This window comes from Drosophila willistoni, assembly GCF_018902025.1.
Source record: "Drosophila willistoni isolate 14030-0811.24 chromosome XR unlocalized genomic scaffold, UCI_dwil_1.1 Seg144, whole genome shotgun sequence".
NCBI classification, from domain to species: domain Eukaryota; kingdom Metazoa; phylum Arthropoda; class Insecta; order Diptera; family Drosophilidae; genus Drosophila; species Drosophila willistoni.
This window is the reverse complement of record NW_025814057.1, coordinates 1986221-2007972: the sequence shown is the minus strand read 5'-3', so window position 1 is coordinate 2007972 and position 21752 is coordinate 1986221. Positions and strand designations below refer to the sequence as shown.

Below are 21752 nucleotides of genomic sequence, written 5' to 3'. Positions count from 1 at the left end.
AGGTTCTTGCATGGAATTTTTAAATAGTTCACGTCAGGCCCATCAATATGTATATATATATATATATATCTACCCAGATGTCGTGCTCGTCGTGCTCTGCATCTGTAAGAAGGATAGAAAGAGAAGAACAGAAGGCAATCAAGTTAGTTGAATTGAATCAAGGTTTGGTAAATGCATTTGCTAACCCTTGGCAGTGCCCTGAAACATATTTTCTAGATTTTTATGGCCCCCCACTTTTGCCCGACCGCTATCCCGCCGATCTGGCCTGCTGTCTATATAGTTTTAATTAATTTATGGACCCAGAGCTATGAATTGTCATAAATTAATTGAGTTTTGCTGCAGTTTTCCTTTCTTGATATTTTGTTTCGAGACAATTTCGAGGTTCGAGGCAAATAGATCAAAGTGAACGACCGATCGAACGGATTTCTGACTTGGAGCAGGTTACTCCGCCCCGTTTCTCTACCGCAAATGATCTTGTTAATTTGTTTACACTCTTATTTAATAAATCGCCGACAAAGTGAGGCATTTATTTAGTATTAGCAGTAGTCAAAGTAATAGATTCTCTCAACAACAATGAAAACCGATAAAAATGTTTAACATTTTTGTTAAAAAGCTGCGCTCGAACTCGAGTGGCACTTTGTTATTTGAAATTATAATGCTTATGTCCGTCCCCTTCCCCGTCCCCGTCCCCCCACCTGCCTTCGATCGATTTGACATTTTTTGATTTGATTTGACGCTGCCGCTAATGAAATCAAATAAAATTATACCGATATATCGAGAGAAAAAAAAAACATTGACATCCTCCTAATATTTCCGTTAATTGTGTATGCCATTTAAGATACGGCGAAACGAGTTTTCAATCACTATACGATATACTAAGTATATATACATACATATAGATAAAATACATTACAAATTCGCAAATATTTTGTGTCATGTTCTTTGACAGTGTTTCAAATTGGAATTTTAAATGAATATGGAATGGAAAAAGCAAAGACACAAACAAACAAAAAAACAGCAAAAGCAGCCACCAAACACTCAACTAACTGATTAAGTTGTTTAAGTTGTTGATTATCATAGATAGATAACACGATGTCACGATTAGCTTTCACACTGCCAACAATTTCTTAACTATGCTAAAATATTCCCCACAACAAAGACAGCAAAACTCTTGTAAAGTGGAAAATTTATAGATATGTCTTCAGAAATCGATTAAATCGATTAAGCTAAAGATTTGACCCCAATATGACTGGTGCTTAATTGGTAGACATAATCATTAATTAGTCAGAGAATCTGGCTTTAATGACCTTTTCGCATAGAGAATCTCACACGTTGCAATTTACCCATACATTAATGAGAGGTATAAAAGATTTTAATAATATGAAGTGAATTTATGTTTTCTTCTTTTGTGGGGAAAACAACAAACCTCTTTGCCGCATGTGGAAAACATTTCTCCACCTCCAAATGCCCTAAGAGGATATCTAATATAGGGTATAAGCCATGTTGAGCTAATCTGATAAACACTTTGGCCAAGTGTGTGTTCAATTAGTTGGCATTTGTGTATTTGTGGGTCAGCTGGGTTTCATTGAGATAAAAAAATGGGTAGACTAGTGTAAAATATAACCTGCTTTTCTATAAACCAAATTGGCACAACACCCGCACAGCAGCAGCAGCAGCAGCAGCAGCTGGTATCCCCCCTCTCACTCCGCTCACTCTGTGTATAGGACGATAAATAAAATGCTTATCGAGAAACTGGTTCCATTAGGCCCAGAAAACTGGATGAACTGGACATCATATATACATATATGGCGGCATTATTAGTTCGACATATTTATGGATAATTTTGATTTTGAGACAAAAGTAAATGCGTTATTAATTGAATGGCAAACAAAAGTGATGGAAATGGTTCAAAGAGCATGGGAATGTTAGCCACTACCTGCCGACAGCAAAAATCTCAAAATGTTAATGAACTTTTCCTACCTCCTCCCCCCACCCAAAAACGAAGCTGACTAATTAGAATTTGTCTTGAGCAAAGTTTCTTGGCCCATTTATCTTGAATTGTAAGCCGAGAGACAAAAGGCAATGGCAAAAGCAAAGCGTTGACAGGCTTAAATGACTTTTTTTTTTTTTGCTTTCATATGTTACTGCCTGCCCTCGTTACTCGCCCCCCTCCCCCCCTTCTAACCAGTCGACAGGTGGCGACTTGTTGTTGTTGCCGTTGTCGTCTATAAAATGTCAACTGTCTGGGGGTAAAATATTTTCATGGAGCCCATGTTAAAGTGCAAGTAATAATTCACAAAATTTCAAAACTGTTTTCAATGTTTAACGAATGCTTTTGGATTGGGTCTCAACTGTCTTTGTCTGTCTGTCTGTCTGTCTGTCTGTCTGTCTGTTTGTCTGTCTTTCTGATTGTCTATTCGATTGTTGTTGTTGCCTTTGGATTTTAATAATGTTGTATAAATTATGCTTTTCATGGGGCGTTTGCCTAAATGCCTCGAAATGTGATTAAATGTTGTGTAAAGTGCATAAAATTTGAGAAAAATATTTTAGCTAAGTAACTCCATACGAGGGTAGACTGAAAACTTTTCAAGAGAAATCAAACGCAATCACTTAAAAAGTAGTTTAATAAATGCAAGTTTTAATGCTATGAAATTAATGATGAATCGCTCAGTTTTATTGATGTTTCAACGCTAGAGGGAAACTTTTTATTAATGAATCGAATATCGTAAAGGTCTTTGAGAAATGTTTATAAGATAAACTTTTAGCCCAACACTCGCATAAGTGAGAAAAACAACAAGTGTATATATATATCTGTAGTCTCCCCCCTCCCTCTCTCTGTCTATATATATATATATATCTCTCTTACTGGTAGGCAAGGCCGTTTGTGCCAATCTGTAACCAATTGGTAGCAAATTGGTTGCTCTTCAAAGTCTGCCGCTGTCTAGTTAATATATGTATAGATACATATATATATATATTACATAGTATATATATATATATATATATTTTTATTATTTTCTATCAAGGTGTGTCCAAAGTTGAAGTCTTTGTTGCTTTGGTTGCAAACTGTTTTTCATAATTTGTTGCATTGCATTTTTTATGTCGCCGTCATCGGCGTCATCGTCGCCTCATTCAATTTGCATTTTGATGATTTTACCTACACACGCACACACACATACATACATATCAAGTGTATATGTATATAAAAACCTACCTATAAACTTCAAAACTTTAGATAAATAAACCATGGGAGTAAAGTATGCGTTTATTTTTATTATTGATTTAATGGTAAATTGAATGACAAATAAAACTTAGCTTAATCAAGATTGAAGAATAAAGTTTTCTTTTCCCAATAAATGAGGTAATAAAATTTATGGGCTAAGCAAGTAGATCTAAGCGTGATTGGAGTTAGTGATTTGAGAAGTTTGACATCTAATCAAGTGAATTTCTAAACACTTCTGTCTAACAATAAGCTTAACAAGACTTGGTCTTTATCTCACTTGTTATTAAGTAACAGTCTAGAGTTCATTTATAACATTTAGATTGAATTCGTATTAAGATGGTTGGTTTTTTCTTACTGGGGAATTAACATTTAATGAACCTCGGATTAGTAATTAACTAGCCAATTAATTGAAATTCCAATCGCTTCAAATGAAACGCGATGAGTGTATTATGTAGAAAAGTGTTACGACAACAATAAAAGATGGCAATATTTCCTATACATTCTTAAACATTACGAAATTGATTTTCAATAAAGTTACTTACATTATATGTGTATATGTATGTATATAATTTTGTGGCCAAAGGGAAAAGAAGTTAAGTAGTAAAATACATAAATTTTGTTTAGAAAGAAACTTTTTCCCAATGCCAATTAATAAAAAAAAAGTAATTATGAAAACTTTTTCATGGCTGACCCTTTTTGTTTATAGTTTTATTTCAGTTTAAATGGCACACTGTTGTTTTGTGATTTGTTAAATCTTCATTTTATCATTCTTCCCATGCCATTTCCATTTGGATTTTCTCCATTTTTCATTTTCCATTTCACTGTTGAGTTGAGTTTATCAGCAGCCACACAAATCACACAAATTGCGTGTGAATCTTGCTGGGGAATGGAGATCCAAGACGACCAAATGGCAAGCAACAGAGATGATGCTTTGTTGCAGACAACACAGATAGATAAGCGGAGGGAAAAGGGGAGGAGGAGGAGGAGGAGGAGAACTGGACGAGTCATAACACTTGACAACAGACGACGCCAGCAAGCAATAGAGTAACAAGTTGCAATCAAAACACGATCTTGGGATCTTGGCGCATTGGCGCTTAGTGCTTGTCGCTTGGTTCACTCACTTACTCACTCCGTCACTCAGTCACTCAGTCAGTCAGTCACTCAGCATTGACCTTATGACTTCTAAAATCGGTAAAACATCTTTACAACAAAACCATGTGGCAGCAGCCAATGTTATCGTTGTCGATTGTCAATTGTTGTTAAGCTAAAAATACAACAGAAAATGCTGAAAATAATCAATGCCTGATTATTAACTAAAAGTTATCGCCTAACAGGATACCCTATGAAATAAGTAAGTTCCAAACTCATTTACTAATCTTCTAGACTGAAAAGTCCCCACAGAAATGCCTAATAATGGGATCTACATTTATCTTCATGTAAACTTTTAATATCTTTGATATACCCCGTTTTATCCTATCTGAGAGGACAGGGTATACAAACTACATGCTGAGTTGTTGTCGTGTACTTGAAATTGGGATACATTTAGCTATATATGTATATACATACATATATATATTTTATTGACTTTGTGTTTCGTGCAACTTCACCCGCTTCCGTCACTTTACTCTCCTCTCTCTCTCTGTCTCTCTTCCACTTTGACTTAATTTTTGAAGTTTATTGAAGTGTTCAAAAAGGACATTTCGCCTTGTGCAAAAAAAAAAAACAAAACAAAACAAAATATATATATATTTCATGTCAAGTTGAAACTAAAGCAAAATAATTTTTGAAGGTCGAAAACAAAGTTAACAACAACAACAACAAAATCGTGTTGTAAAAGGCGTGTAAATTGAGCAATTAGGGCGTGCCCAGTGCCCCTCACTTGACTTTAATTCCTCAATTAGCCCAAGCTTAAAGGTAATCACAGTTGGTCCAGCGGTTCCCCTGATGGTGATGATGACGATGATGCTGATCATCTTTTACTTGTTGTATTGGTGGGCGTTAAATTTAACAGCCGAAAACCCAAAAAATTATTCAACAAAAACGCAAATAATGTTAATGTCAAGTCTTTATTTTTTTTTTCTACAACGAACAAAGAACATTTGACTACAAAAAATAAAAATAAATATAAAATGCAGCCCACGGGCCAAAATTGCGTGGGTTTTGCATTTTCGATGATGTTGTTGTTGTAGTTGTTGGACTAAACTGGACGGGACGGCACTGACCAGCAACGAATAGACCACAAAAACTACACACACACACACACACTCACACACAAATTGAGTTAAGAAAACAGAAACTAGATATGGCTTAGACAAAATGTAAATATCTAATACTTATGTACCAGATGAACTCGTGAGGTTGAGATTCAACGATTGCTGCTGATAAAGTTGAAGTGGCTTAAAGAAAATACGGAAACACCTAAAGAAATCAATGAATGGAATGAATCACTAAACTATACATAGAAATTAACTAATTGCTAAGCTTATGACAAAAACAAAACTGTAAGGAAAAGGATTTGGAATTAAGCTAAGATCAAACTGAAAAACAACAAATAGAAGGAGTTATAATCAATAGAGTCGAGTCTAAAGCCATCTGTTGAACGTTAGATTGACCATTAATACTTACAGCTTGTCTGATTCTGAAGACAGAATGATAAGTCTATTAAATATGAGAATAAATATTTTTGTCCATGTGAATTAACTCATCTAAAAATCAATTATGTATATTGTGAGCTGATTTTTCCCTGCTGTACTCTTTTCCTCCTGCTCATCGTTTTTCTATTGCTACGCCTCTTCTTGAATATAAATTCACTTTTCATGATGGGGAGAAGAAAACACAAACACAAAAAAACAAAAGAAAAGGGAAAGATCTCAGATCATCCGCGCAACGACTTCTCTTCATTAGGTTTCATTCATGAAATGTTGTCGCCGCGTGGCGCTTGTTGACTTCTCTGACAGGGGCGAATCAACGCCTAAGCGGGTACCATTTTATCATTGTTTTGAAGTGAGGAACAGGAGGGGCTACTCCCATTCCATTCGTTCTCCCTTGTCGTTTTATTGATGAGAATTTATGAATGGTCACTGAAAGTGACAACAATTTGGGTTAAATAGACTCAACTAGTAATATTGAATACCCTCCCAAAAGCAAAAAAAAAAAACCCATCAAAATGTGTCAAAAGCAAATACATTGGAAAATTTTTCTATTGGCTTTTTTTTTTGTTTTGAGTGGTTGGGGGTGTGAGGATGAGGGGTTTGGGTGGTGGGGGGCGGTTTTTTATTTCGGGTTTTGCGCAAGTGTGAAACTGACTTACAAAACGCCTATAAAATATAAGGCGCTAATGGTTAATTTTCACGCTTTAGGGAAAAAGCGAAAGTTGGAAGTTTCTGTTTTTTGTTTCAAGTTTTTTTTTTAGAGTGGTTTTTTGGTTTTAACGTGATTTTTGTGTGTTTCCAAGTTTCTCACAGGTGTGGAAAATTCTGGTAAAGTGCATAAATATGTTCAAATTTTAGGCCTTATGACAGGTTACAAGATTTTGCGACAAACAACCCAACGATTGAGAACCAAGCAAATGGAATGAGAATGAGGACTAATTGCAACGACTTCTAAATACCCAAGAAACCTAAAAGTTTATTGAAAGCCATAAGTAAATCAAACATTTCCATTTTAATCTGCCTAATATACCCTCAACAGTTTTTCCATTTCATAATTTTTTGGCATAGAAAATCGAAATACAATAAATTTTGCTTCTCTTAAGGAGGGCAATTTCAGGGCCAATTTCAATTGCGAACAATGAACGCTAATTATGCTAAAATTCAGTTAGGTTCATAACAAAAAGGTTCAATGCACCTACCCACACCTAAACCAAACCACACACACAGAGAGAGAGAGAGAGACACAGAGAGAGAGAGAGAGAGAGAGACAAATCGGATACGACTGCAGCTATTTCAAATCCCTTGTTGACCTTAACTTTGAATTGTCCAAATACAAAAAGTTCAAATTCAAACAAAACGTAACAAAAAATATATCAAAAAAAAAAAGAGAAGAAAAAAAAAAACAAAAAACACACACAAAACCTATGATCAAAAACCAAACAATGAACAAAGCGAAAAAGAAGTGAGGCGACTTCGACTCTAAAACCTACATAAAAATGATTCATGAAAAACATAATGGCCAGATGCAGTGCCTCAACTTGAGATACAGATGCTGCTGCTGTTGTTGCTGCCTGCCACCGATTTGACATTGACTTGTGGTTTTTAGTTGCTGCCGCATTTTGTGATTTTCTCAGTTTTTCCATATACTTGGTTTTCAATGTGTGGGCCAATACAAAATTGTTGAACTCCTCCTCTTATCCCCCCTCATCTAGTGTCTCTCGTTTCTTATGATTAGTCAGCAGCTTCTTGGCTTAAATATATATCTCTGTTTTGGGAGCAGCATTTATAGAATTTGATCTTTTGATGTCTAGTTTTTGCGTGGTATTTGTCCTTCACAAGCATTTCTCATATCTTCCGCATCAGGGACATACATATATGGGGCTTATCTTCTAAATCAATGATTATCTTTGACTCTAAAACTCACTGATTCATAGAGCGAATTGAATTGAATGAAAATGTTCTATTCGAGTGATGATGATGATGATGACATTGAAAGGCAAAAAGTAAAACTAACAAACTAAATCTTAAACTCAAAACTACAAATGAATAGCTAAACAAGTTGCCATTTATGTAAGTGAATTTTTTATATGCAGAATTCTCTGTAGCATACAGAACTGAAACTGAAACAAGATATCAAATGACAAGCGTGAAAATTGTCTACTAAGATTAAAGGCCATTTTGTTGAACGGGTCTCTCGCTCTCGACGGAATCTCAGCCAGCCACTGCCACTGCCACTGACTCTGACTCTGAGATTGCCTCTGCCACTGCCACTGCCCCTGCCACAGTCTCTGGCAGCATTGCCTCTGTCTTTTCAGCTATTACTTTTACTCGCAGTTTTGTTTTTCGGTTGCGCAATTCGCAGCCCAGCGCCAAACTCGAACTTGAACTACATTGCAAATCTTCCACATGGAAAATGATGATGAATACAGATTGCTCTCGTTTTTGGCCTTTTGTCTGCGCTTATTGCGGGGCACAGGGTGCACCACGTGACTGGCGGAATTAAATGGCAAATTAACGTTTTTCATTTTGTGGTTACTTGACTTTTGGTTATTTTTTCTGGGGCAGAATCCTCGGTTACTATGATTTCGCTTTAAACTGGACCCTACAATTCGCCAAATAGACTTTTGGAGAGTTCAATTTTGGCTTGAAAAACTGTATACAGTTTGGAAAGTTTGTATTGTGTTGAATTTTCCATTTACTTAAGTTCAGATTAGAGACTTGTGGAGACTTTTTAGAGATTTTTAAGCAGCTGCATCTATTTAATATTTGTTTAAACGTTGCAATAAACCACAACTATTGTTAGAAACATTCAAATATGAGATCTTAGGACCTGAGAGGACTCTGAAGAGATTTAAAACTCTATTTTCTTAACATTTCCGCTTCTAAAGAGACTTGACAAATCGTGATCGTCATCCTTAGCAGACTCTAGAGTTTTGTGTAGGGTAGCAACGATTTCGACTTGGCCAAAATGTGTTTGCATTGCCTCATGAACTTGTAACCATGTTTGTAACTTAATATTTTTTAGGTTGCTTTTTTTTTTGTTTCTTTCATAGTTTTTTTTTTTTTTTTTATTCATATTTTACATTGTTTGTTTAATGTTGGCTTGCTTGGGGCTATTTATAATATAGTAAATGTTGCTATCTTTTTGATGTCGTTGTTGGGTTTTGGTGTTTGTCTAACAATTAAGTTAGCATTGTCTTTGGTTAGAGGTGCCACCTGGCGTTGCAGCGAATTAAAGCTAACTGAGCATTAACCCAAACATTGCCAATAATTTGTTTAATTAGGCGTAAATGAATATAACGCCGACAGCGAGTCAGCGGCAGAGAAACTATAGATCTAATGGAGCGTTGATGATTTTAATAGCTTGTCGGTTTTTGCGCGCGATGTGGCAAGTGCCCATTGTGGCCACACCCATCCACCCAGCAGCAGCAGCAGCAGATTTAGCAGAGGCAGCAAACAGCTAATGCCATAGCCAACCACAAATGAAAATGCCATAAAGCATGTGAACGTGCCAAGAGAATCAAAAAATGCACATCGACCTGCCAACTGATCGCATGGACACTTCTCCCACCACCGCAACCACCATCAATAACAACAACAACAACAACATCAAACTGCAAACTCCACTTAAATTTGATTGCACATCGATTGTCGATTGTCGATTACAGATCGTCGATCGTTGCTGTTGCTGGATCATTGAAAACCCCTTGATCGGTGGCTAACTTTTGCCATTCACGACGATAATTCAATTAATTGCAAAAATGTCCTAGAGACACAAACATTTCATATTCAATGCAACAAAGTCTAAAAACTACAAAAACTATAGACAATCGGTGATCACCGATCAGCAACTGCAACAACAGCACCAAGAGTCGTGTTGAAGTCGTGTCTCTGATCGTGTAACTTTTCATTAAATTTCATTAAATTCTTTTATGCGATAGCAAAACAACATTTGAGACGTTAGACATCCAGACAGATAGATAGAGAGAGAAACATATTGCAACATTATGCTTAGCCAGCCGATCCTCAACGCGATCCTCAATGCGATCGTTCGTCGTCGTCGTCGATGTCGTTGTCGTTGTCGTTGCTGTTATCCATGCATTTTGTTATGACTTTGATTTATTTAAGCAAATTACTTTTAAGCTGGGAACATTTGGCTCAAGAAGGAAGTGTTTTTCGTCTGTTACTCGTCTCGAACTGATCATCGGTTGATCATCATCTCACCCTCTCTCTTCTCAAAAGTTATTAGTATTAGGCGCTGTCTGCAATTGTCAGCCACCAATTTCATTTTCAATTTCAAATCCAATTTCAATTCCCAACTCCCAATTCCCAATTCCCAGTTACATAACCATGTGATCTCTCTATCTCTCACATTTTCTCTTCAATGTCTGTGCATAAATAATTTCAATTTCACATATGATCAATTGATCGATGGATATGGATGGATTGATGGCTTTGTTGATAGGCTCCTATCTAAGCTAGCTAAAAACTGGCTTTTACCCTCTGGCTAGGGCCATAACCAAGTATACACATACATATATATATAGAGAAACGACCCCATCTTCAATGACTGCAGCGTGTTTAATTACAATTTTTTCCCCACCCTCTCAATTGGAGAGAGGGAGGGAATGAGGGAGTCATGGATCTCTGGGTATGGGTATGGATTTGAGTTTGGGCGGAGAGGGGGGAAAGATTGAGCACGGATATCCGCGTACGTGTTGGGCATATTTGTTGTATTATACAAAGACAACAGCAGACAACACAATCTTGACAATTGTCAGCTGTGGTTTTTAACTCTAATTTGGTCATGGGTGACCTATAAAACTTATAACAATTATTCATAGATAGAAGGTTCACAACAAATGGGGAAAACTCGCGTTTAAATTATATGCAGACCACAAAATGTGAAAATTGTGTTTGTCATAGATAATCTTATTTTCTTCATTTTTGATTACCTCAATCATTTGAATAACATTAACAGTTATCTGCCTTATTAGTGAGTTGATTTTCCTTCCATTTTGCCATTAATCATAGCTTATGTTTGAATAAGGACAAACCGAAGTTGATTCAGACAATATCGATAAGCAAATATTGAATACATATGTACGTTACATACGTTGGCGATTTTAGTAAACGACTAAGAGATCTAGCCAACAATTAATAAATAATTTGGAATTTGGTAAACACTTCTTGGCCCCAACGAAACGATCTAGATATCAGAACTAATTTTGGCCATGATATTGTCTAGGACTTGTTTTAGAAACTGTCTAAACTAGCAGAGAGGTCTTTGAAGTTGGTCTGGGCACCTTCTAGCAGAGTTTTTGAGCCTCACTCGTAAATCGTACATTGAAATATATCATGGCTATTTCAAAAGAGTATTTAACTGTCGTTACAATAAATTGTGTTGCTTAATAAATACAAATAAATTTATGTGGCATTGCCATCCGACCTATAAGACTTAACTTATAGCAGGCACGCACGATCAGCGCTCAGTGATCAGTGATTGGCGATCACCTCTCCCGATATGGCATTGGCTTTGTCTTTTGCCAATTTTTTGTTGTTGGTTTTTTGTTTTGTTGTTTTCTTCTTTTTCGTTTGTGTCTTGGTTTTGCTTTATTAACAATTGTTATTTGAATTATGGTTGAATAAATTAGTTTATACTGTTTCAGAACACACACACACACAATACTGAGAAGTGCATTCGATCGAGGTGTGTAAAAAAGGTTTCGCCTTCGATCGGGGCGACATCAAATCACTTATTGATTGATGGGTTTGTAATGAGTGCTCGGAGGTTTATGTTTTTTTTTTTTGGTTTAATGGGGCCCCCAAAATGAAAATCTCTTTTGGGCTTTACATATATTGTTTTTGTAGTAGCAAAGTTCATTGAAGGCCTATGTGGACCTTGGACTGATGTGGTATGTTCTTCTTGTGTGTGTGTGTGGCGAGTGCAAAATTGATTTCGCTCAGTGTATTCATACATAGATGAATAGAACCAGAACCGGAGCGGAAATGAACTTAAAGAAAAAGAGTAGAAACGAAACGAAAACCAAACTAAACAGAAAAGAAACAATGTAGGTGAAAAAACAAGTTCCCCGCAAAAAGAAAAAAAGACTTAAGAGCATGGCCGTATGAATACGACAGATAGATGGCTTAGGAGTGGGAGTGAGAGAGGGACACAGCGAGAGTGAGAGATGCAAATCAATAAGTGACTTTTTCGGCTTTAATAGAATCTATATACCCGTTTTTTTTTTCTTTTTTTTCGAAAAACCGCAACCGCAAATCAGACAAACAAAATACACAAAACAAAAAAAACAAAAAAAACAACAAGCCAAAGGCGCCGTCGGGCATCTCCCTCGATTTACTTACTTACTCGCTAGATGGCGCATGGTGGGGGTGGCGGGGGGTAAGATTTGAGATTCCGATTTGGTTATGGATTGTCAGATTGTAAACAAGTTGCCTCTAGTCCCAACGATTAGCTGAGAATTTCCGTTTTAAATTTGAAACTCATAAATTAGCAAACGTTTTTTTAATGAAAAAGAGAAAAAAAAACCCAAAGAACCTCGCATTGCAGGCGTCGCCTCTGAGAACCCAAAAGAGTCTTCTTCCAAGAAGTGAAGCGACCTTCGGTTCTCATAGCCCATAACTATATTCTTGTCAAAGCGAATTTCAAATTATTTATGCTCGAAAATTAGTTATGCCAGTCACAACTGATTGTGAGACTTGCGTGAGTTATTTATTTATGCTCATTTGAAACTCGATCATGCGAAATTAAGGAGAGTTATTATGGTTTATTCGGTCTAATAAAATGGATTCTTGGCAAGCAATATTAACATTTTAATGATACCAATCAAAATTCGATGGAATTCCATTGCACAAGCTTACAAGACCAACAAAAAATTTACATAATATCATCTAGAGAATACTCTATACATACATATGTAACTAGCATGTAAAATTTCAAGATTAAAGATATCACTTCAAATGAATTTTGGAATTAATTTATTGTTTAACTGCTTCGTTTTGTTTGTTAAATGTTTAGTAAATCTTTGCTTATGGTCTTGAACATTTTGGCTAAAAGAAGAAAAACCATTTATTTGATTTATTTCATTTCAAAATTTTCTCATTCTTGGCTTCACCTGGAAGTGTTCCTTATAAGGCATTAGCTTGAGTTTTGTGTTTTTAGGCTCTATGATTCAAAAGTGAATAAATGTATATGAGTAGTCAGACAGAGTCTCTTATGCGTAACGCTGACTGACCCAACCAGCCAGCCAGCGCAGCCCACACACAACGAAACAATGAGTGAAACTTATATATAAATTGAATGTGTATAGGAAATCGACACGAACCTAAACCACAAGTCCGAGTCTCGTCCCGTCCAGTCAGTCAGTCAGTCAGTCAGTCCAAGTAGTTGCCATAGATCTATCTAAACGCCGCCTGTCTCTTCAAACGCTTTCTGTTGGCGGTTTGTTGTGTCCATTTAAGAGCCTGGCCAATTCGGCAACTTGTTGACGACGGCGGCAAACACTTGCTATGCTGATGATGATCATGATGATCATGACGATGATGATGATGATGAGTTGTTTCCCCCCCTAAGTCAACGCAACTTAACTCAAGACAAGATCAAATCAATGACGATGAGAGATCGAGAGATCGTCCGCCCATACCCATAGCCATTTGTTTCCCACATATTAATTTATCATTTATAAACGATTATTTTGTTGTTATATAAAATTAAATTGCGCGCCCAAAACAAATTAAACTAATAATAGGAAGCGTTTTTCACGCTTGCCACTGACTGACTGACTGACTGACTCTCTGGCTTGATGATGGTTCGCTTATGAATGGTGGGTGGGGGTGGCTAAGGTGGATGGGGGATGGGGGATGCTAACGATAGAGGGGATTTTAAGACTAACTGTGGCTATGTAATTATTGACTTAGTCTTTGACTTGAGACCGACAAAAGAATTTGACTAAATACCGACTTCCGTCTATATTCATTCTCTCCCTCTTCGTTTCTACCTCTCTCTCTGTCCCCCCAGATTAGCTGTATTTAGTTTCTTTTCGAGGTTTTTTGGCCAAAAAACTTTCTAGTCTCCTTTTTGTTATTTTTTTTTCAATTTTTCTGGGCCAACTTTTGCCATATTTGTCTTCAGTTGATTACCTTGGCCAGGTGAAATTTTTGTTATACGCCTAATTTGTTTGCTGATTTGTTTGCATAATTTTGCCATAATCTACGCAGCAAACAAAAAAAAAAATAAATAAATAAAATTTGCATTCTTTGATCATAACGAATGGGGGGGAAAAAAATACAAATTACAACAACAAAAAAAAACCAAGAAATAATAATACTTATAGTCATAACATTCAAATGCTTCAATAAAGTGTCAAATGTTGGAATGACTGAAGGTTTTTAAAATTAAATGGTTATTACCCTCCTCCCGCATAGATATATGTACATAAATAATAACCAAAAAAATAAGCAAAAAACAAATCGGCAAATAAATTATCACTTCAGTTCAGTTCAGAGCTTTGTGTGAAATCTGCGCGAGGAAGTGTGAGACAAGACAACTAACTAATTAAGTAGAAATTTCACACCGAGTCTTTGAAATTATATAATTTGGCATAAACTATATTTAATCGATCTTTTTAGTCTTGCCAAGGCGGAATAACTATCTCGAATTAAGAATTTAGTTGTGAAATTCATTGATTTCAATTCGGTTTGAATTAGCAGATTTTTATCACGTAATCTGTTTAGATTATTGAATTGAAAACTGCTTGAAATAAAACATTTCATTTTCCATTCATTCATAATTTGTATTTAGATTTTTGTATTGTAATCATTGTGTTCTAGTTTTCCGTTCTACATCAAGTTTAAGAAGCCAATGAGAGGGCATTGGTGGTGGGATACCTGTCTATGCAGTATGTAGAGTGTGGAAGTGCTCTCATACCTTGCTTGGGATACGTTTTCTTTGTTGTTCTTTTGTTTGACGTCAGCAAACCAAATCGACAATCGAGAATAACTAGGTAGCTAATGCTGGCCTGGGCCAACCTACACGACAAACGGCAGCGGTAGTAGATGCAGTTGTTGTTGGTTCAAAAACAAAACAACAACAGAAACAACAAAATAATAAAATGGAAAAAAAAGTGCAACCAACACCAAAGTAAATGCATCGCCTTAGCTCAGGTCTCAGGTCTCTCAGCTCTCCACCTGAGGCAGTTTTGCTGCTGCTTATTTAATATGCAAATGAGCGCATAAAAGCAATTCATTGCAGGGGCAGGGCGCTAACCAACAAGATATTTGTTAAACAATAAGCAGCAAAACAATATTGTAGATATATATATTTAATTGTTATTCAGCAGCAGCTGATGGAGAGGATGCGCAACTTGTCTGTCAGTTGGCAACTGTCAAGCAGCCAAACAGCCAGAGACTGTTGCCCACGCAAGTTTCAGCTATTTCCGATAATTATGAACAATCGCACAACACGGCGTATGAGTAATTTGTGTTCTCTAATGCAGGCGCCGACGACGACGACAACGACGACGACTTTGACTTCGACTTCTACTTTGACTTTGCATTCAAAAAAACTTTTAACGTGCTGAAATAATCAAATTGCAAGAATTAATCTCCCAACAGTAATAACAAATGCGGCCAACAACACACAACAACAACACCACAAATTATGCAAATATTTCGAATGAGGAATCGACTTTAGTTTACCCTTTACTACAGATAGCAGGTGCATTTGTATCGACAGTTAAATGAGAAGAGTTAGAGATCAACTCAGACACAACAAGCTGCTTGAGTTGTTGGGTATTTAGTATATTTTGATCTGTAGGATTGCAAATGCTTCCTCGTCTGTCTCCAAATACCCTTTATACTCCTTCATTCAATGATTACTGGGTATGGAAAAGAACAACATTTTGTGTCAAAATGCTGTGGGTGTTATTTTGTTGTAGTTGTGTTCTGTTGTGTGTGTGTGTGTGAGGCCCACACGTTGAAAATTAATAATAAAGTACGCAAAGTACAACAAGAACAAGAAGACCAGCAAAAAAAAAAAAGAGTTGACTTGGACTGCTGTAAGAATTTATCGATAAGTTTTGTGTTTTAAGTGTGTGTGTGTGTGTGTGTGTGTGCGTGTGCCTGGAATATGAACCAAAAAAACAAAAAATGTAAAGAAATGTATATGTGAAAAAAAAAACAAAAGTTAAATGTATAATAAAGTTTACAGCCATAGCAGCCAGTAAACCGAAAGAATAAGAAGATGGTAATGAGGGGACGCGGGGACATTGGGTGGAGGAGAGGATCTCGTGGCAGTGGTTAATGTGCTCATCAAATAGCCATAAATCAGCTCATTTAAAATTTCACAAGCGCGTAAATTGTCAAGGAAATGAACAACAACAACAACAGCAACAACAAAAGCGAAACAGAAAATTGGGAGTCAGTAAATGTTAACTAAATGTGAAGGTGTGGGCCCTCACCCTCTGTCACCTCCACCCACGCCCCCCTTCCGTCTGTCTGTTGTGTCTGCGAATAAAAAATTTTAACTACCTTGAATTACTGTTGCAAATCTAAGTATGTTGTATTTTGTTTTTTTATATAATTCAATAATTACAAATTATTGATTTAATCCCATTTAAAATAAAATTGATCTTACAACAAAACAAAACCCTCAACTCAAAACATTCAAAGTTCATCCCTAAAGATGTGATGTGATGATTAAGTTTTAGCTTGAATTTTGAATGAATTACCCATAAGAACCATTCGAATCATGTAAAATTTAGTTGTCAATTTCTTTATACCTTTTTTTCAAGGCTGTTTCGAAAACGATTACTAAAATCTCCAGCATGATCAATGCTAATGTGACTTTAACAATGTTGTTGAGATATATTTATTACCCTTATTTGTGGCACTTTTGCTTAGATAATGGATTCACATGGGACAAATTTGTAATAAAATTAGTAAATCAATTAGATCTCGATGCAAATTTATTGCACAAACAATTATCATAGTCAAAGTGTTTCCAGTGTTTATTTCCTAATAAAATAAATATGTCATGCGACAGATGCTAAAAACATACATATATACAATATAGAACACTGTTCACCAAGGTTTACACTGACTGAAAATTATGGAAAAAAGTGTTCGCGAAAGTTATATATTGATTTTCATGCTGAATCAGCAATTTCCTATGACTTTTCAAAACATTTCTCTAGAAATGTCATTTCGACTCTATAAGTAGGTATTCTAAGTTCATCAATGAAGTCTCACAGGCCTTTTCAAGAGAGTTTTTGTGTTTGTTTTGTAGACATTGACTCAATAGATTTCTGAATATTAGTCACCAAAAGTGAATTTCAAGCAACTTGTGATGGGTGATGGGTGATTTCAATATATTGGGGTGGCCCTGTAAACAGTCATCACAAGATTACCCTTAACGGCCTTATATAGTGTTTATATATAAGTACATATACAACATATATGTATGTATCTGTTAGATAACAATTAGCAAATAAATTTCTAAGACGCATGCAAATTTTCAATATTTGCCTTTTGCCTTTGCTTGCGACTTTGGTGGTGAATAAGTTTTGGCTTTGGTTTTTGGATTTTGGCGAGACAAGTAGTTGTCTTGCCTTTCCTAGAGAGTTATACTTATCTCTAGCTCTGGTGTGTGTGTGTGTGTGACATTAAACCACACACAAACACAAACAAGTAAGCCATATTTGGCAATTGACTTTGCAGGCAGCTGAAACATCGATTGATTCAGTCGTTTTCTTTCTATCTCTTTCAATTCCTCTCCCCCTCTCTATCTATCTATCTCTCTGTCTTATATTTTAACTGTTTTCGCTACCCACTGGCGATGTCTTGACTCTTGATAAATAATTTTAATTTTATAAACACAAATTGACACTTTGAAATGGTTTGCAACGAAAAAAAAGAACAAGAAACCCAAACCCGAAATCAATTTGAATTAAGAACTCTTTTTTTTTATATCAATTTTTTTTATTTTTTCGCTGTGTGTTTGCGAATGACTTTGATTGGGGCATATCCATAACCAAAGTGGAGATAAAAAGACAGAGACAAGGAGAGAAATCATAAGCATTAAACACTTCCAAGAATATTCTCAATCTCCGTCCAAGTCAGGTAGCTGGACCGACCCACTTGTTATGCGAATTTTTCTGATTTCTCGATTCGGCAAACATCTAAAGACCAAAAAATTCTAATAAGTGTAAGAACAGCTTTAGCGATCCAAAACGATCGACAGTCAACAACAATCCGTTTCGATCGAAAACCCAACGGCAATTTATTTCTTCAGATTTGAGGCGATCGAATCGCAAGGCACATAGCGAAAAGAACAACAGAATCAAAGTTGAAGTCACACTTTATGCTCCAGCAGTAATTAATTATTTGTCTTCGGATTAGAAGGCGAGAAGCAGAAGCAAATTAACACAATATACATTAAACAGGCAAATTTTTTCGCTTACAGTCATCGCTCGTTATGAAATTCTATCCATCATCACCAGCTCCAAAGTTTTTCTTTTTCTTCTTCTTCTTAGAAACCATCAGAAAATTCTATAACTTTAATTTGTTTCTTTTTTAAAGTGTTCATTATATAAACTAAATGCATTAAGAATAGTTCTTGATCTATTTTAAAAAATACTCATACTCAAAAAACAACTTTAAACGAATTTCCAAAATTATATAGATTGAGTTTCCATAGCAAAAATGGTTGGAATATATTATTTTAAATTAAAATTAATATAACTGAATTTATTTAGAAGAATTCATAGCAAAGCTTTTGATATTCAACCTATTTGTTCGAACAAAGATTACATAAGAGAGATTAAATATCTTTAAATCGACATTTCCCTATTAGAGAAGTTCAACTGTAATTGTTTTTCCTCTGCGCCACAAGGTAGTATTTACTTATAAAACTATTGAGAAAGGGGGCAGGGGGGAGGGGGGAGAGTGAACCTGGGGAACCTTCTTATCTATCACAATTACTGTTCCGCGTAATTGATCTAGTTTTTCCTATACGGTATCAGCATTTGTATTGGTTAATATATTTATCTGACGTAGCTAACAAAAACACAAAAAAATGTCAACTGGTGCTGGTAAATATTTTTCCAACTGGAATTTAACAATTTTCCATCCAGATGCTAACTAAGTGAACAAACAGAAATAGCAAAACGGAAAACAACACCAAAACATACCAAACGAAAAGACAAGAACAAATAGCTGGTCAATTATTATTAGGCCATTGGTCAGGCCAGTTCGAGCAGCAAGCAAACTGATAAAGCAAATGTACATACACACATACAAATATTTCCCATTTTTCCCCCGTTTTCTTCATTAATGATGAAAATTTACTTACCACACGACACGACTTGAAAGTAAAGCAACAAAGTTTCTAGATAATGTTGCGGCAACACAGCGAATAACGTATAACACCTGTTGCTCGATGTTGCGCGAGAGGTTCCCCCAAAAAAAATTTATGAATGGGAGATTTTTTGTTTTCTTTTTGTTTTTATTGGAAATCGAATTGGTAATTGAAAAGACCAAAAAAAGAAGGAGAAAAACTTGTGGCAAATTTGTTGAACGTTTTGTCAGAGAGTTTTTTGCATTTTTTCTTTTTTGTTGTCGTTGTTGTTGTTGTTATTTTAATTAGCAATACAAACACTTTTTAATACACAAACGAAAATATTTTCTTTGCAATACCGCGCGACGCACACACACTCACATATACATGTGTGCACACGGAGGCACGCACATACACACTCTCAGAAATTGGTGGCGCCCACGCCAAAAACCGCATTAGAACTTGCAGCCTGCTGCAATTGGCAAAAAACCAAAACGCACAACAAGAAAACCAAACAAATCGAACCCGATATGAAAAAAAAAAAAAATGTTTAATGCAATGTGCATTAAGAAAAAAAAACGAAAAAAAAATATATAAAACCAAACAACAAACTGGCCCCAGCAGGGGGCGGGCGGACGGGCGGTAGGCGGTAAAAAACTGCAGCACATGCACTTTAAGCTCAACTCAATTCATAATTCAATCCCACACCCACGACTCTTCACCTTCTTCTGGAGGGGGTAGGGGAGGAAGAGTGAACAATCAAACCAAATCGTTGGACCGATCGCGAAAGACTGACGAACGGTCTCAAGATCCTAAATTTAAATCAAACAAATTCAGTGTTGACTAATGCCATCGCATAGAGTTATGTGGAGCTTTCATACGCCCTCCCTCCCCCCAACAATAACAAAAAAAGCTTCGATCTTGAAAAGCACTGCAGCAAGTTGAGGCTCTTGTGGAGCCCCTATTTTAGTTAACAGGGCCAGAGTGGCTTGCCACAAATAGCGCCTCTACATTAACAATTTCCCATCGAACATTTATTATGAGGCATTAATAAATAAGTACTATTAAGTAGATGTAACAGGGTTTTCTAAATATAAGTAAACAAATTGTTTCTCTGCGATTTTCCGTTAAAAATTTCAAATGTGTTGGGGACCACAGCTCAATTTGAGTTTACAGTTTCAGCTGGCCCAGTAGAAAATCAGTCGCAAGCTCTGTTAAAGAGCACCCAAAAGTATGCTGCTTGTTTTTGCAAGTACTCCACTTGCCCCATTAAGGGTGGCCAAGTTGGTTCTATCAAGGGCGAGTTTTGTAATTACCACTTTGATATGGGACTTATATATTCTTGCCACTTAAATGTTCGTTCATATTAGGCAAGTTTAAGTTGAGCTCTCTCCAGCCTTTAACATTTCCAACTGGGCAGCTAAAGCTTTCCATTCTGTTAAAGCACAAAAAGTAGGCGCCAAGTATTTGAATTTGAACTTTTTTTTTTCAATCTTGGCCATACTAAAGCGTAATATTAATGTAACTAATGAAGAGGAACTAGGGAATTTCATTTCAATAGTTTTGTAAATTTAGTAGATTTTTTTGGTAGAAATCCAACTAAGTTTCCCATTATTAATATGTGTATTGTGTCCTTGTTATCCTTGGTCATTTTGCGATTCCATTTCCTTTTGTGGAGCATGAAATTTGTTTGCTTTTAAAACTCAAATTAAAGTTTTTCATGTTACAATTTCTATTTAAAATTCCATTTGTTTTATTTGTTTAAAAAACAAAATAAATGTAAAAAAAAAAACATTATTATGAATATGAACTTAAATGTAAAACTCGAATAACATTTCACTTTCTGGCAAATTTAATCCTTCTCTAACTCTCTGTGAGACCGATTTGCTGCCAGTCTAGAAGAAACGTCCCTGTCCCTGTCGTGTCTCCTGATGCGGATGTGTGCGAATGTATTCCAAAGCCTTCAGTATGGCAACTGGAATTGGTGGTGGAGTGGGCAAATGGGCACCACTTGGACGGTAGCCATTTTCATCTGCGACATAAGAGGACTGAATAAGCTGACCGTCCGGGGCGTAGTAGGCCGATGAGCCAGTCGCATAATGACCGCCCACTCCTGATTCTTGGACAGCAATGCCATTGGAGGTCTGATACTGATAATTATAGCTGCCATCCTCTTTGAGATCGCTCTTGAATTCACGGGTCTCGGCAGCAGCATCATAAGCATCCGGACGAGCATTCACCTGAGACATGGCTAAGGCCACAAAGGCAACGGCAACGGCAACGACGAACTAAAATGCGGGATGCAAATGGAATGAGATGGGTTGGCTTAACAGACTGAAATGATGTCTCTTTGAGTACTTACAGTTTTGCACATGTTGAATGGAAGTTGAAGGGTTTTCTGGGTTTGGGTTTGGGTTTTGAGTGTGGTTGTGGTGTCACTTGGTCTTCGTTGCCAGAATGAATGTGTCTCAAAAACTGTTTGGGCCAGGCATTTATAGCAGTTTTTGGCAACCGAATCACTCGT

The 21752-nt window shown here is 36.3% G+C and overlaps 2 protein-coding genes across 5 annotated transcripts in view; one reads left to right on the top strand and one right to left on the bottom strand.

Annotated features, from left to right (window-relative positions):
• Positions 1-21752, top strand: part of LOC6638878 (GTP-binding protein Rhes) — a 72563-nt gene that overhangs the window by 10616 nt on the left and 40195 nt on the right. The window contains exon 1 of one of the 4 annotated variants that reach the window (XM_047012021.1): positions 89-142. The exons of the other annotated variants lie outside the window; for them this stretch is intronic. The gene's annotated coding sequence lies outside the window, so the exon portion shown is untranslated. Of the gene's footprint in view, positions 1-88; positions 143-21752 lie in introns of those variants that run through there. 4 annotated transcript variants of the gene reach the window in all.
• Positions 21045-21707, bottom strand: LOC6639586 (pupal cuticle protein Edg-78E). Its single transcript, XM_002062410.2, has 2 exons — positions 21591-21707; positions 21045-21516 (listed from the first exon to the last, which is right to left on the bottom strand). The coding sequence occupies exons 1-2, from the start codon at positions 21600-21602 to the stop codon at positions 21124-21126; spliced, it is 405 nt and encodes a 134-aa protein (XP_002062446.1). The 5' UTR covers positions 21603-21707; the 3' UTR covers positions 21045-21123.